This window comes from Colletotrichum paranaense (genome assembly GCF_030867605.1).
Source record: "Colletotrichum paranaense strain IMI 384185 chromosome Unknown Scaffold_21.1, whole genome shotgun sequence".
Classification (NCBI taxonomy): Eukaryota; Fungi; Ascomycota; class Sordariomycetes; order Glomerellales; family Glomerellaceae; genus Colletotrichum; species Colletotrichum paranaense.
In genome coordinates, this window is record NW_026848979.1 from 409,655 (window position 1) to 423,666 (window position 14,012).

Here is a 14,012-nt window from a genome sequence, read left to right on the forward strand (position 1 = left end):
TGTAAACAAAGAATGCAGCACGCGCAAATCTTTTGGGGCTTGGCAGCGGGAAAATGTTGATTAATGGAACGGGGAGGGAGCTAGAGGTTCGTCCGGACTCTCGAGCGCACGGTCAGATCTGGAGTTACAGATCACGTTCGGACCACGAGCTCGTCTGGCGGAAGAGACACTAGGACGGGGTCGTGGAACTAAGAGGCGAGGATCGCTATATATGGCGAGCCTGGCCATCGCCGCCATTCTGCCCTGCCTGCTTATCTTGGACGCGGTGGCCGGCAGCATAGTGTGACAGGCAGAGGGCGCGACGCGAAGCCACGCAAGGCCATCATAGCCCGCATAGGAATGTCTCACAAGAAGAAAGTCATGACGAGATCCAGAAGCCGACTTGTCAAGGCCGATGGGGATGTCCAGAGAAGGATGCTTTGCCCAGTTCTCGCCCTTGTCTTTTGGTGGTGTACGGACATGGCGTTGCAGTTGCTCGGGCACCGGAGGTCGATGTTGTGTCCGGGCAAAGGGTGGAGCTTGCCCTCTTCCGGCATAGCGCCGGGTGCTCGGGTATCTCGCAGCAATCTCCGGCTTACCTAAGGGTCTCTACTACGCACTTCAGCTGAAGGAGCTTGGGCCATTTTCGACCTCTTGCAGGCGCGGGCCACGGGGAGGCCAGCGCCGACGGGTCCCCCTTCGGTCCCGGGCGGGTAACGTAGCTGACCGCAGTCCCCGCTTCCTCTGATGTTCATCTTACAACCATTCAGTTTCCTTTGTAGTCTCAACACGAGAAGGCACGAGAGGCCCAAGTTAAGCAAAGAGCCTCAATTCTTAGCACCGGACTGACCAAGTTGACAGTCATGTTATTCGTCTCATAGGCTAGACGTCCCCGTATGTGACTTTTGCATACTCTCTGTCATACCACCTCGATTGTTTTGTACGAATTGTGATCCGGATTGTCCGTCTCTAAGCTCTTGCCTGCTCGTTCCTGGCCATCTACACTGCCCGCATACAGGATACGGCACTTCAACCTATCCCGGGACCGTCTTGTACACCATCACGTCGATAGCGTCTCGGTCAATAATACAGCTTCCTCCTCCGATCCTGGCAAGAAGTTTGGCGGCAGCATCTGGAAGTGCTTCTTCATTGGATATCACTCTTTAGACTCACATGCTGCATCCCGTCAACGTTTCGCCTGCAAACGTCACCCCTCGGATCCGAGTTGGGAACAAGCCAGCCGACGAACCACGTCTGCAAGGTGGCTGACTGTCGCGTCGTCGTTGCATCTCAAGAGAGAGGCATCCACATAATACTGAACCATGTCGTCGGGAGAAGCCCAGCTCCCACCCCCGCCGAGGGCAGTTCCTCCACCCGCACCCGAACCCGACCCCATGGCAGCGATGAAGCTTACCAGGGGGACCTCGTGTGTGCTGTGCCAGCAACGAAAAGTCCGCTGCGACAAGAACAAGCCGTGTGCCAACTGCGTCAAGGCCAGGGTAGAGTGTCGAGTAATACCACCACAGCCGCCCAGAAGGCGCAAGAAGCGTCTTCAGGAACGCGATCTCGTCGACCGCCTCAAAAAGTACGAATCCCTCTTGGCGGAGAATGGCGTCAAGTTCGACCCCATCGCCGCCGAGCTCAAGGCCGGCGATAGGAACTCGACACACCTTGACGACGACCACATGCTCGACGAGGATGCCGACCTCGCAAACGACTTTGAGGGGCTAAAGACCTCGCCCGAGGGGAGCACATCCCCTTCCGTGGCAGGGAGTCGGAGATCACAATCCGATAAGTGCGCAGGCCCACTCCCTTACACTTGATCGTCAGCTAACTCAATCCCAACTAGGCCATTTAGCAAATGGTTTCCCTTTCACAAAGAGGTGTGTTTTCTTACCTTGCTTTGCCATCCGCACATCTAACTTGGATTCAGTTTCGAGCTAGCGAGGAGCTGTTGCGAGACTCGTCAGAAGACGAGGTTGACGGCTCAACCATCCATCACGCCTTTGACAAGATGTACGATAACCAGGACGGCTTTCCATTCATCGTGGGAAGTCGAAACGCCTCCGTGACGCATCTCCACCCATCACCTATCCAAATCTTTCAACTGTGGCAAATCTACATTAACAACGTCAACCCCTTACTCAAAATAACGCATGTGCCAACGGTACAGGGCCTTATCATCGAGGCCAGCGCCAACCTCGAAAAGATCCCAAAGAGCGTCGAGACGCTCATGTTTGCTATTTACCTCATGGCAGTCACCTCCATGGAAGACGTCGACGTGGCAAAGATGTTCAACGAGCCAAAGCCTACCGTCCTGTCAAGGTTCCACACCGCACTTCAGCAAGCCTTGGTCAACGCAGGCTTCATGCGGACCAGTGATACGATGGTCCTCCAGGCTTACATGCTCTACTTGGTAAGTCATCATACAACATTCGAGGAAGCACGCTGACAAGCTAGATTGCCGTTCGCATGTTTGTCGACCCGCGGCAAATATTCTGTCTCGTTGGTATCGCCGTGAGGATAGCCCAACGTATGGGCCTCCACCGCGACGCTGCCGCATTCGGCCTGTCGCCGTACGAAGTCGAGCAACGCCGGCGGCTGTGGTGGACCATTGTAGGCTACGACCGCCGGATAGGAGAGATGACGGGGTCGACCGTGACGGCCCTGTCTACCGCCGCCGACTGCAAGCTGCCCCTCAACATCAACGACACAGACCTCCACGTCAACGGCAAGGACGCCCCGACCCCGCATCAGGGCGTGACGGAGATGCTCTTCGTCCTCATCCGGACAGAGCTGGCCATGGCCATCAGCAGCGACACCTTGCGCGACGGTCAACGCCACAGCGACAAGGACAAGGACGCCGGCGGCGGCGGAGGCACCGGCACCAGTACCGGCCCCCAAGCCCCGCCGCGGCCCATCTCAACGGTGCGCATGGCCGGCCAGGACCAAGTCTACACCCTCGACGGCTTCTTCGCGCACATTGAAGGCACGTACCTTAAGTGGTGCGACCCCAAGATCCCACTACACTTCTTCACCCTCACCATGACGCGACAATCGCTCTGCAAGATGCGCGTCATCTCGTTCCTCGTGCGCATGGGCAACGGCGAGGCGACGACGCTGGCGGAGCACGAGCGCGACACGCTCTTCCTCGAGGCCGTCCAGATGATTGAGTACGACAACGTCGTCCAGGCCGCCGACAGCCTGCAGGGGTACAAGTGGTACACGTACCTCCACTTCCCGTTCCCCGCGTACATGTTCTTGGTGACGGAGCTGCGGCACAGGTTGACGGGCACCATGGTCGAGCGCGCGTGGGACGCCATCGCCGAGAACCACGAGCGGAGGGGTCTGATGAGCACGCTGCACAGTCCCATGCACATTGCGTTTGGCAACCTGTTCATCAAAGCGTGGGACGCGCACGCGGCTGGGCAGGAGCAGATTGGGAAGAAGCCGGTGCAGGAGCCCATGTGGATCACGAGACTTCGGCAACGGGCGGAGAAGATGGGGAAGAAGCAGCACGGGGGTGGGGGTGGGGGTGGGGGTGGACGCCGGCCCGGGCCGGAGATGGGCATGGGCGGTCCCGGCGTCGGTGTTCCACCAGGCGGCGGCGTTTCGCAGCAGGCGGGTGGCGTGGGCAGGGCAGCGCCGGTGAACAACACCGCGTCGCAGCTCCCGATGCAGCAGATTCCGCAAAACATGATGATGACACCGCCGTCCGTGACGGCGGGCACGCCAGTGATGAACCCGCCTCCGTCCGAGGCCGACGTCATCGACATGGACTGGAGCTACCTGATGCAAGGATACGACATGGACACGTACGGGGCCTTTGGAGGCGGTTTCGGTGGGTTTCCCATGGGCGGGAACGGCATGGTTGGCGGCGGACCCGGCATGATGGGCAACCCGGACGGTAACAACATGTTTGGAAATTAGGGGTCTATCAAAGTATCTGGGGTCTTTCTACCTGGACCTTAAACCATCTTTATTACGATGTAATGAATTCAAACGTGCTAGCGAATAGCACTTGTACTTTTTTTTTTAGCAGCCATTCGTCTTTCCAACCCACGCATCGTCCGTGACCACCTTTTGCGTAGAGTTGCACGCCGGCACCGTGAGCGTGCGGTTCCTCTCCTCGTAGAGAAAGCCGCAGCTCTGTTTCCGCACGTAGACGTAGCTGACGTTGGACCCGCCGGGAAGCTCGACGTCGACGCTCCAGAGCGGGCGCTCGGCGGTGTACCCAGACGCCGACATGGGCTGTCCGTTGTCGACGTTCCACGCGCCGAGCTCGGCAATGTTGCCCAGGAGAGAGAGGCCTTCGCCGTAGTAGGTGGTGGCGTTCACGAGGAAGGTGACGGGCACGGTGCAGGAACCCGTGACGTCGGGCGCGCCGGCGGCGGTGGCGGGAACGTAGACGCCGGTCGTGGTCGAGGCGGCGCAGGTGGCGGGAACCTCTGATGCGGCCTCTGGCACCCAGCTGGGCGGGCACTGGCCGGCGCGGCGCTCGGCCATGGTGACGAAGGCGGCGTAGGACCAGGTGAGGTCGCGGGCCGAGGTCGGGGATCCGGTAGTCTTGTTGAACTGCTCAGCGAGGGCACCGTCGGCGGGTGTGTACTTTTGTGCGATCTCGACAAAGGAGTCGGCGTAGGCGTTGACGGCCTTGACGATGCCGGCGTAGTCGAGAGTGGAGTTGCTGTTCTTCTGGTAGGTCGTCTCCCTGGCGGTCGGGTAGAGTTCCTTGAAGAAGGGGAGGGAGGTCGCGTCGACCTTGATCTGGCCGTGGGCGTTCCACTGCGCCACTGCGTCGTAGAGGAACTCGGCGGCGCCGAGGGTGATGAGGTACCTGGCTAGTTAGCTTGAACGTCTTGACACCTTGAAAGCGCAACTCACCAAGGGTTGCCGTTGTAGTACGTGTCCTCGATGTACCGACCGAGAGCAACACCTTGACCCTGCGCGATGCCCTCGTTGACGGGGTACAGCGTGCCGTTGCGGAAGGAGTCGACCCAGACCTTGAAGTTGCTCAGAGCCTTGCTGTGGCACGGCTGGATGGACGGGTCCTCGCAGCTCGCGGCCACATCAAAGACGGCAATCGAGCCAAGCATGACGTTGGCGTCCTTGCCGGAGCGCTTCGTCTGCGTGTTGACATTGGCGACGTAGTAGCCGTCCGCGGCGTTCCAGTACGTCTGGAGAAAGCAGAGGACGTCCGGGGCCAACTCACATCCCGTGCACTTGACGGAGAGCGACTCGGCCAGCGCAGCTCCCTCGACGAGGGCGCGGTACTGGTTCTGGGTGGTGAAGAAGCTGGAGCCGTTGACCTCCTCCCACAGGTCGAAGCCAGTTGAGTTCCTATCATTGTGAGCTGCCTGCAAAGCCATGAGAAATTAGTCTGCTTACCAGTACTGAGCAGTGTACGACAGATCGTTGGAGATGATGGGCCAAACAATATCCTTGGCCTTGGCCTCTTGCCCGTTGTCGACGAGCCAGCGGGAGTAGGTGATGAGCGTGATGGCCCTCAACGCCGGGCCGTCTCTCTGCGGGCGACCCCATTCGCCGTTGAAGCGCGAGCCGTCGACGAGATACTTTGCCTCGCCGAGGCCACGACCGGAGGGTAGAAATGATCCGGAAGGGTTGCCGACGGTCTGCAGAACGGCCTGGGACTTGTAGTAGTCCTCAATATGAACCTGGAGCTCGTCGTGTCCGAGGATGAACTCGTCGACAATCATCTTCATGGTCAGGGCGGCATCGCGAGTCCACGTGAAAAAGTCTGGCCAAGTCAGCAAGAGAACAACACGTTTTCGTGAACACACTTACAGTCGGGATCGGCCTTGGAAGGGCTGGCAACGACGATGCCGGCACTTGCGCCTGCAACCGAAGCGCCATCAGGTCCTATGTTGCTCAGAACACCATTGAGCGCAATGGTTCTTTGACTTGAAATGAAGTCGTCGAGATCGGCGGCGGCAACGCGTGCAACGTTGGCAGCGAGGCCAACGGCACAGAATAGGGTCTTTGTTAGACTCATGGTGATCGTGCCTTTACTTCCTCAGTCGTTGAAGTGTTCGGTGAAGGTGCCGGACTAGAGCATTTCGTGTCGACGATGGGATGGGAAACTCTTATATCCCAAACATAGCCCCCGAGACATAGTCGTATAGCAAAGTGCGGGCCTAGCTGGGCAGTGGGCACAGAACAACAATAGTAGCTCTCGAAGTTTATTACTGGCATCATCGTGCTGCAGACCCCTGCGTGTTCATCCCAAATCGAACGCGGACAGGGATGGCGTCTCTTGGGTAGCATTGGGGATAGGGGATCGTCGTGGATCCGTCATTTCGTTCTAGAAGTCTAATGCCCTGAGTTGCTTTGGCAGAGTTTCTCACACAAGTGCGAGCAAAAGTCAATTCGGTTCCTTCGACGGGAGTAACTAGTCAGCTTTCGGACGTTCTTACTGCCTTACTACGTATTGCTGTGAAGTGGGTTATATTTTTTTATCAAGTATGAAGTACGAAGAGAAGAACAACGTTGCGGGCCGATTATCGTGCAGCACGCGGACTGTCGGGCTCGCTTAGACTGGTCGACCATGGGGAAATAAGTCCGCTCCCCAGGTCTAGCTGCGTTGGGAAGCCACAGGATGGCAATAGTGCGGGGAGCTACCAACCTCAACAACCTCCTCTGACCATTGGTGTCTCTGTATCCGTAACTTGATCACATTCGCAACCTCATCACCAGACTTTTCGAGACGGCTTCCAGGTGACCTGTTTGACTGAACACATTGTGTGCGTGAATGATGGAGGACTACACGGGAATATCTCAGCCCTCCTGAACTCACCCTGCATGACTCGGATGGCCGGAGTTCGCGGACACTCGCTTTCGGGATTTCCCTTCACAGACGATCAACGCCCTCCGATCACTAGGGCGTCTTCATCTCCTGTGCGTCTTGGCCTGGTTAACTCGGCCATGTCCGCACACGCAATTCAACGAAGAAAGTGTGTATTGTCAATCTGCCTCTGCCATATATGCCAATCTATAAGCCAATTAGTTGGCTCACCACTGTACGCAGAGTTTCCGTTCCCTGCAACCCCTTCGACCCTCGACGGTCGACGCGCCTCTAAGTCCGAGTCTTGAGCTGACTAGCCGAGCTTCTGAACTCTCACCCAGAGGTCGGACTGGATGAATATGCCGGCCGAGAATGAGCTCCACGACTTGGCGGGGTCAATCAGGGCAAAGTCAAAACGGCGAAGAAGCTATACGCGGCATTAGACTCTTACTTTGACAATTAGGAAGGTCCCGCCGTAACTTACCTCCACAAAGACCTTGTTCAACTCCATGAGAGCAACCGTCTTGCCGAGACACTGCCACTTTCCGTACTTGAAGACGAGTTCCCACTGCGCCGTCATTGCCTTCAGCTCGTCCTCGCCGGCCTCGAGCCACCGTTCAGGCCGAAACACGTCGGCGTCCGGGCCGTACACTGCCTTGGAGCGTAGCACGCCAAACGCTGTCCAGCCAATGTCGGTGCCTTCGGGGATGCTCATGCCGTGCATGAAGTCGCCGCCCGCGGGCACCGTCGTCGACATGAGACCGGTGACGGGAGGGAACACCCGCAAACCTTCTTTGATGACCGCCTGCAGGTACTGAAGGCCGCCCGCCTCGCGGTTGGTCACGGGAGATGAGATTGTGCCCACGTTGGCCGCCTCCCGCACCTCCTTGGCGAGCTTGGAGTAGCATGAGGGGGACGTCATCAGATAGAGCATGGTCGTTCGAATGGCGGTCGCCGTGGTGTCGGACCCGGCCATGATCTGGACCAATGTCTCGCCTTCGGCCTCCTCTCGAGTTAGTCCGTGTGCGAGGAACGATCCAAGCATGTCTCGCCGCTTGGCCGTCTTGTCCGACATGAGCCTCTCTGCCACGACCTTTTTAGCAACACTAGTAATGTTAGTTGCTTACAGCCAGAAAGAAAAGGGCTACCCACGCGATGAACTTGCCGAACCCCACGCGGTCATGCTCCGAGGGCATGGCTTGGCGGAATAGGGGCGACTGCAGCAGCTTGGCCAGGTGCGGGAATACCGAGAGCGTCATCATGACGGGCATGCTCTGCTCAGTCATCTTGATGTACTGATGAACGTCGGCATCTTGCTCGACGTACCCGAAGTGGTAGCCAAATGCAAGGGAGGTGATGATATCCAGCGTGAGGTATTGAACCTTTTGGCAAAGGTCCATCGGGCGAAAGGCACCAGTGGTCGACACGTATCGCTCCTCGATGAGTCTGATAAAGGCCTGTATCTGACTGTCGATGGTGGTTTCGAAACCTTCATTCTCCTTACCCGAATACTGGGATCAGTGTGAGTATGGAAAGACACAGACATGAGTGCAGACTTACGCCAATGGCCATCTTGGCGCGCAGCTCGTTGTGCTCGTGGTCATCTCTCATGGAGATGAGGTTGTCCCTCGTGGGGTCGAAGCGAACGGCCTCATAGAAGGCGCCCTTGCGGTATGGCGAGCGAACCGCCCACATGCGGCGAAGGATTTCCGAGTCATTGGTTACCAAGTCGTTGGGTCCGATGCGGACGACCGGGCCTAAAGCAAAGTTCCCTGTCAGCAGCCTGTCGAAACAAACAGGCCGTTTGTCCTTGATGTTGCCTGGCTGGGCGGCATGTGTGTCTGAGACCCTTTTTGGCCCCCGGAACAAATCACCTAGCTAGGCGAGCTGGTGGTGTTTCTGGGATGAGAGTTTTGAACTCACCATAGTCATCACAGGCTCGCTTGAGAGCGAGATGCATCTGCCCACCTAGTGTGTTACGTAGCATCCACCACTTGCTCAAGGCGGCACCTGGTGGTCCGGGGATGTGTCTGAGACGGTTCCATGAACGGTAGCTCAAGGACCCCAGATATATGAAAAGGGCCGTAAAGAACAGCAGAAGCGGGTTCCAGATGTGGCCCGAGAGCTCCTCGATGGTCGCCATAATGTCTCGGATTGTTGAAAGTGACGGGACAGTTTCGAGGGTTGAGTCGGATAAGGAAGTGAGTGAGTTTGTAAGATGAGAAAAGTGAGAGAATGATGATGAGAGTGAGTCTGAGGAGTAAACTTGAAGAGGGAAGGAAAGTTTGGCCGGGCAGTTGACACTCGGCAACCTCTACGGAGGGCAACAGCGTAGAAGTATGCGTAGACGGCAGGCAGCGGGCGATGAGAGCGCCTTCTTCCTTTGTCTGATTCAGTTTACACCACCCACAGACCACAGGAAAAGAGCTTTCCGCAGCAATGGGATGGAAAGAGCAAGCAGAACGCAGCAAGCAGCAAGCAGCTCGGAAAGGGAAGCTGTGAATTTGGCAGCTGGGGTGAAGAAAGACACCGCACCTCCGTCTATTCTCTCACTTCATCACCCATTGAATATGGAGAGGGTGGCTAATGTAAGGTATCCCAAGCACCTCCTTCGGGCAAGATGGATCATGGCTTCTGTCATTCACCAATATCACCACGTCTCGTGGCCCAACCCTCCGCCCTAGTCTCTTCACCTCTTTTCCCACCCGCTCCGTCCGTCGAGCATCCTACTCTTCTTCAATCATTCTAGCAAAGAAATAGAAATGTGAGCCGTCATATGCAGCGTCCCGTTCCACCCGCATGACATCGGGTTCCGGCCAGAGGCTACTATATGACAGGCATCTCGGTGAAGCAGACAGATGGTATCTCGACAACCTCGCCCAAGCACGCGAAAAAGGCTATTCACCATAACTCTACGTCTTTAACCCGACTCGTCTATATGGATTGACATCAAACTGTGATAAGTACTATGCCACCCAAGACTATGGTAGATGAGCAGCAATACTTAAGCTAAACTCCATCCTGCAGCTCTTGTCCGACAACCATGTATACGGGTGGTCACATTCGATGTGAGATTCCCCATGAGCCGTTATCCTGTTTGCTACCCGTGGTGCCCCTCCCGAGCCGGATTGCAGCCACTCTAGTTTGGTTACACCGATGCTCAAAGACAGCAGTCAGTCCCGGGAACACCCTCGTCGTCGTGGTGATTGGCTTTTCTTCTATTCCCCTGGTTCTCCACGACGCACATCACCAGCATCAAGCTAGCAACTTGGACAGTTGACGGCGGCAACAAACCCGGCCGTATTTGCCTGCCCACCCGATGTTCTGCATGATTATATGCAGGCATCCGGCTCTCGACGAGACGGCCGATGACACGATGCCACGCTTCCCGGCTTTCAAAACGCCGCAACGTCGGCCACAACCACGTCTGCTTCCTCCTGTGGAAGGTATCGTGTCCTGACTGGGCACTGAAAGCTCGCTCGGTGGACACTCCAAGCCGACAAACTCCGGCTATGGCTGACGCGTGCATACGGTTTGTGTAAGGCACCGTTCACGCCAACACACACAGTGTTGTTACTGCCGCTACTGTATGTTTGTGCCTGTGATGACCAAAGCCACCTGCGGATAGCGCCAAGCACCTGAAAAGGTGTTGGGATCAAGCTTTGCTGTTGGAACAAACTGCAGCAGCAGCTTGCTCTCCGGTCTGGCGAGGCTCTCGAGAGGGGGTTCAACTAACCTCACGCATCGTCTACTGCTGACCGTGATGCGCTGCGTGCTTCGTTGGGCCAACTAGGACTTGTTGACAGCACACCGCCTTTGGTGACACGGAGCCGAAGGCTCGAATGACAAGCAAGCTGCTTCTTTGTGTCGCCTCGTCACAATTACCCCATCCGAACGATTCCCCTCGCCGGCACGGGTGTCGTCCGTTACCCTTTTCAACAGGCGTTTGGCAGCGGCAAGGGGATATCAAGCTGATACGCCTTGACAGTCTTCCGTCTCTGATGGGGTGATTCCTGTTTCTGGAGTTTTCCCTTTGTTTACTGGAACTGCGACACAGATCTCGACAACAAACCATCGACATGACCGAAAGAGTGCCTGATGCGATGCATCAGATAGACATTGTTTTCCCGCACGGGACAAACGTTGATCTGGAACCAGATGAGGTCAGCACTCGGGAAAGGGGTCTGTGAGTTGGGATCTTGAGGACATCTTACTAAGGTCTATCCTAGGACATTGAAGATGCCGAGATGCAAAGCCTTGGAGGGAGTGATGTAGACTCAGCACTGGGAGAAGTACGTAATTTGGGGCGCGTACAGACAAAAACAACGCTTAAACAGACGGCAGTCCGAGGCATGGCCATCCTCAACAGCATCACTCCGATCAAGCATTGTACGGGCACGTGAGGAGAACGGAAGAATCTATCACGGATACAAGGACGGGAAATATGTCTTGCCCACTGATCAGGTATGTATGTACATTTCAGATGAGCCGCATCTAACGTGTTCACATGCCTAGGAAGAACTCGATCGACAAGGTACGCCCCTGCTCCGACATGGCTTGACAGACCTCTAACTATTCGCAGCTTTTCAATATCAGCTCTGCCAGTTGACCTTTGAAAACAGGCTCAACTTTGCCCCGATCCACCATCCCCACAGAGTCCTAGATGTCGGCTGCGGCATAGGGCTGTGGGCCATAGACTTTGGCGAGTAGTCTCTCTTCAATATGACACATCTACTGACTCTATTCAGGCGAGGCACACCCAGAAGCCGAAGTTGTCGGCGTAGATCTCTCGCCCGTCCAGCCTGGCTTGTGAGTGTGGCAGAATGACAAAGACTGATCAGATCTGACTGCTCCAGCACACCGCCAAACGTGCATTACGAAATCGACGACCTCGAGGAGGAGTGGAGCTTTTCTAGAAAGTTTGACTATGTTCACTGTATGATGATGACGGGCGCTTTTAGGGATTGGCAAAACTTCCACCAACAAGCCTTTGAGTAGGTCATCTCCCCTTGTAGGCGCCCATCAGCTAACGTGGTCTCGAGCAACCTAAACCCCGGGGGTTGGTTTGAGATCCAGGATATCGACTTCCCCATGAGGTGTGACGATGAAACAATCCCGCCAGACTGCGACCTCGGCAGATGGAACGAGCTGATGATGGAGGCCGGCCAAAGGTCGGGCTTCCTCCTGGATACCTGCGGCAGGGCGGCCGAGATGATGGCGAGCGTTGGATTCGTCGATATTGTGCGGATCCAGTTCAAGTGGCCAATCAACCAGTGGCCGCGCGACGTCAAGCACAAGACCCTGGGCGTCTGGACAGAAGCCAACTTCAGTGTCGGGCTCGAGTCCATGACGTTGGCCCTCTTCACCCGCTTCATGGGTTGGAGGAAAGAGGAGGTCTGGGACTTTAGCGCCAATGTCATTGCAGAGTGGCGTGATGTACGTAGGCATGGGTATTTTGACGTGTATGTAACTTATGGAAGAAAACCGTAAACGATCCGGGGGGCAAACACGTAAATGGATCTGGGTCCGGAGTGTTTCTCGCTTGAATGAAAGATGGGCGTTGGCCACGTTGCAACGTTGTTTGCCGTCGACTGGCGCCAAGCCAGCCTTGCGAACGATTGCGGACGAATTGCTTGCTCTCTCTGTCGACTGCCGACTGACGACGAGCATTCCTGTCGCCAGGCGAGTGGTGGCTTGACCAGGAAGCGTGCCGACACGAATGCTGTCAGACGTGCGCGTGCCCGCACTCCCAGCAAGTCGAACCACGCCGTACAATGCATGGCGTGTCACCAACATCAACCAATCAGCCAAAGGGCACTGATGAGCGTACCGAAACGCCACAGCCTCGCCGTCGCCTGTCGCGGCTGCATGACCTGCGCGGGCGGGCCGGGTGATATTGTCTGGCTGGCTGGCTGGCTGGCTACCATCAAACACATCTCATCCAAGAGTGCAAAGACCGCAGCGTCCTGCCTCAGGTGGGCGGCTTCTGAGCCCAGACGGAGATCCACGGAAGATATCCATGTATGCGTGTGTCGTGGAACGCTTTCCGGATGTCCTGTTCCATGGTATCGGCTTCCTGCTTGGTTAGCCCGAGCTGCGCCCACTTGACGAGCACGGCGCGGACGAGCTGCCACAGCACGTCCTTGCTGAGGAACAGGCCGATCTCGCGCTGTTGGCGGTCCTTGGCCCAGGGCCCGATGGGCAGCTTGAAGAAGCGGTAGCGGATGTTGACGAAGCCGGCCTCGCGCAGGATGTTGGGCAGGACGTTTGGGAACTCGAGGTCCCAGCCGTAGTGCGTCTTGAAGGTGCTGATGAACCTGTCCATGAATTTGGCGGGCGCGTAGTCTGGGGGTAGGGTGTTGTCGTCGCACCCGATTCTGACGCCGGCGTCTTGGAACTCGATCCAGCCGCCTGGTTTGAGGTTTCTACGGACGTCAGAGACTTATTTCAGAAACTTGATATAGCGGGCAGAGACAAGGGGTCTTACTGGTACGCCGAGTGGATGACCTTGACTGGCTGTCGAAGCGTCACACAGACGGAGCGCATGTGGACAAAGTCCAAGTTGGCGTACAGCGGCGACCAGGTCTCTTCAATGTCGTCAATTCTCCAGTCAACGTTCTGCGGCGCGTAACAATTTTGAATAGGCGATATGTCGACGCCGATAACGTGTGCGCTAGGGAATTTGTCCGCGACTTTTGGTGAGTCAGATTTATAGAGTCCCAACCGGCGTGAACAATGATGGCTTACTGTCAACGGCCCAGAGACCGGTGCCGGTGCCGATATCCATGATCTTTTGCGGGTGGTCACCAATTGGTGCCAGGTAGTCGTTCTCATCAAGGAGGCGTTTTACAAGCTGGTGCTTCATCTCTTCGCGGAACTGCTCCGTCTCATCATTCGGAAGAGGGTAGATGCCTTGCAGGAAGGATTGATAGCGTCTGACGGTACGTGGACTTAGTTTCCGCGTTTCTCTTCCCAGGGGATGAACCATGAAGACATGATCTACGCACCTTCCACCCTCGTGTGAGTGCTTCATCACACGGGAAGCGAGCGAGGTGAAGCCCGAAGAGGCGAGGGATTCTCCATAGTCTGACCCCTCAAAGTCTTCGTCCTCGTCCAACATGTTTGGTGGAGCAGGCTCTATGGGCTCGCTGCTGGACATGTTCATGATGGCGGCTTTGTAAACGGTTTTCGAGGGCCGTCAGACTAGGGGTGTGATTATGGCAACACCGCT

The 14,012-nt window shown here is 56.5% G+C and overlaps 5 protein-coding genes across 5 annotated transcripts; 2 read left to right on the forward strand and 3 right to left on the reverse strand.

The window, feature by feature from the left end:
- Positions 1 to 1,301: 1,301 nt before the first annotated feature.
- On the forward strand, positions 1,302 to 3,909 carry CPAR01_15848 (fungal specific transcription factor domain-containing protein; the record flags this gene model as incomplete). The annotated part of the gene is made up of 4 exons (XM_060500095.1): positions 1,302 to 1,774; positions 1,829 to 1,862; positions 1,913 to 2,395; positions 2,440 to 3,909. 4 exons carry the CDS (start codon positions 1,302 to 1,304, stop codon positions 3,907 to 3,909), a joined length of 2,460 nt encoding a protein of 819 aa, XP_060341284.1.
- A 105-nt stretch (positions 3,910 to 4,014) lies between these two features.
- CPAR01_15849 (glycosyl hydrolase family 15) lies at positions 4,015 to 5,992 on the reverse strand (the record flags this gene model as incomplete). Its single annotated transcript, XM_060500096.1, has 4 exons — positions 4,015 to 4,816; positions 4,864 to 5,319; positions 5,368 to 5,737; positions 5,785 to 5,992. The coding sequence occupies 4 exons, from the start codon at positions 5,990 to 5,992 to the stop codon at positions 4,015 to 4,017; spliced, it is 1,836 nt and encodes a 611-aa protein (XP_060341285.1).
- A 1,102-nt stretch (positions 5,993 to 7,094) lies between these two features.
- CPAR01_15850 (cytochrome P450) lies at positions 7,095 to 8,924 on the reverse strand (the record flags this gene model as incomplete). Its single annotated transcript, XM_060500097.1, has 5 exons — positions 7,095 to 7,208; positions 7,266 to 7,887; positions 7,934 to 8,292; positions 8,342 to 8,538; positions 8,705 to 8,924. 5 exons carry the CDS (start codon positions 8,922 to 8,924, stop codon positions 7,095 to 7,097), a joined length of 1,512 nt encoding a protein of 503 aa, XP_060341286.1.
- A 1,936-nt stretch (positions 8,925 to 10,860) lies between these two features.
- On the forward strand, positions 10,861 to 12,271 carry CPAR01_15851 (methyltransferase; the record flags this gene model as incomplete). The annotated part of the gene is made up of 7 exons (XM_060500098.1): positions 10,861 to 10,944; positions 11,011 to 11,073; positions 11,126 to 11,245; positions 11,297 to 11,315; positions 11,530 to 11,590; positions 11,638 to 11,775; positions 11,824 to 12,271. The coding sequence occupies 7 exons, from the start codon at positions 10,861 to 10,863 to the stop codon at positions 12,269 to 12,271; spliced, it is 933 nt and encodes a 310-aa protein (XP_060341287.1).
- A 481-nt stretch (positions 12,272 to 12,752) lies between these two features.
- On the reverse strand, positions 12,753 to 13,946 carry CPAR01_15852 (methyltransferase domain-containing protein; the record flags this gene model as incomplete). The annotated part of the gene is made up of 4 exons (XM_060500099.1): positions 12,753 to 13,206; positions 13,269 to 13,473; positions 13,529 to 13,716; positions 13,789 to 13,946. 4 exons carry the CDS (start codon positions 13,944 to 13,946, stop codon positions 12,753 to 12,755), a joined length of 1,005 nt encoding a protein of 334 aa, XP_060341288.1.
- Between the last annotated feature and the right edge of the window lie 66 nt (positions 13,947 to 14,012).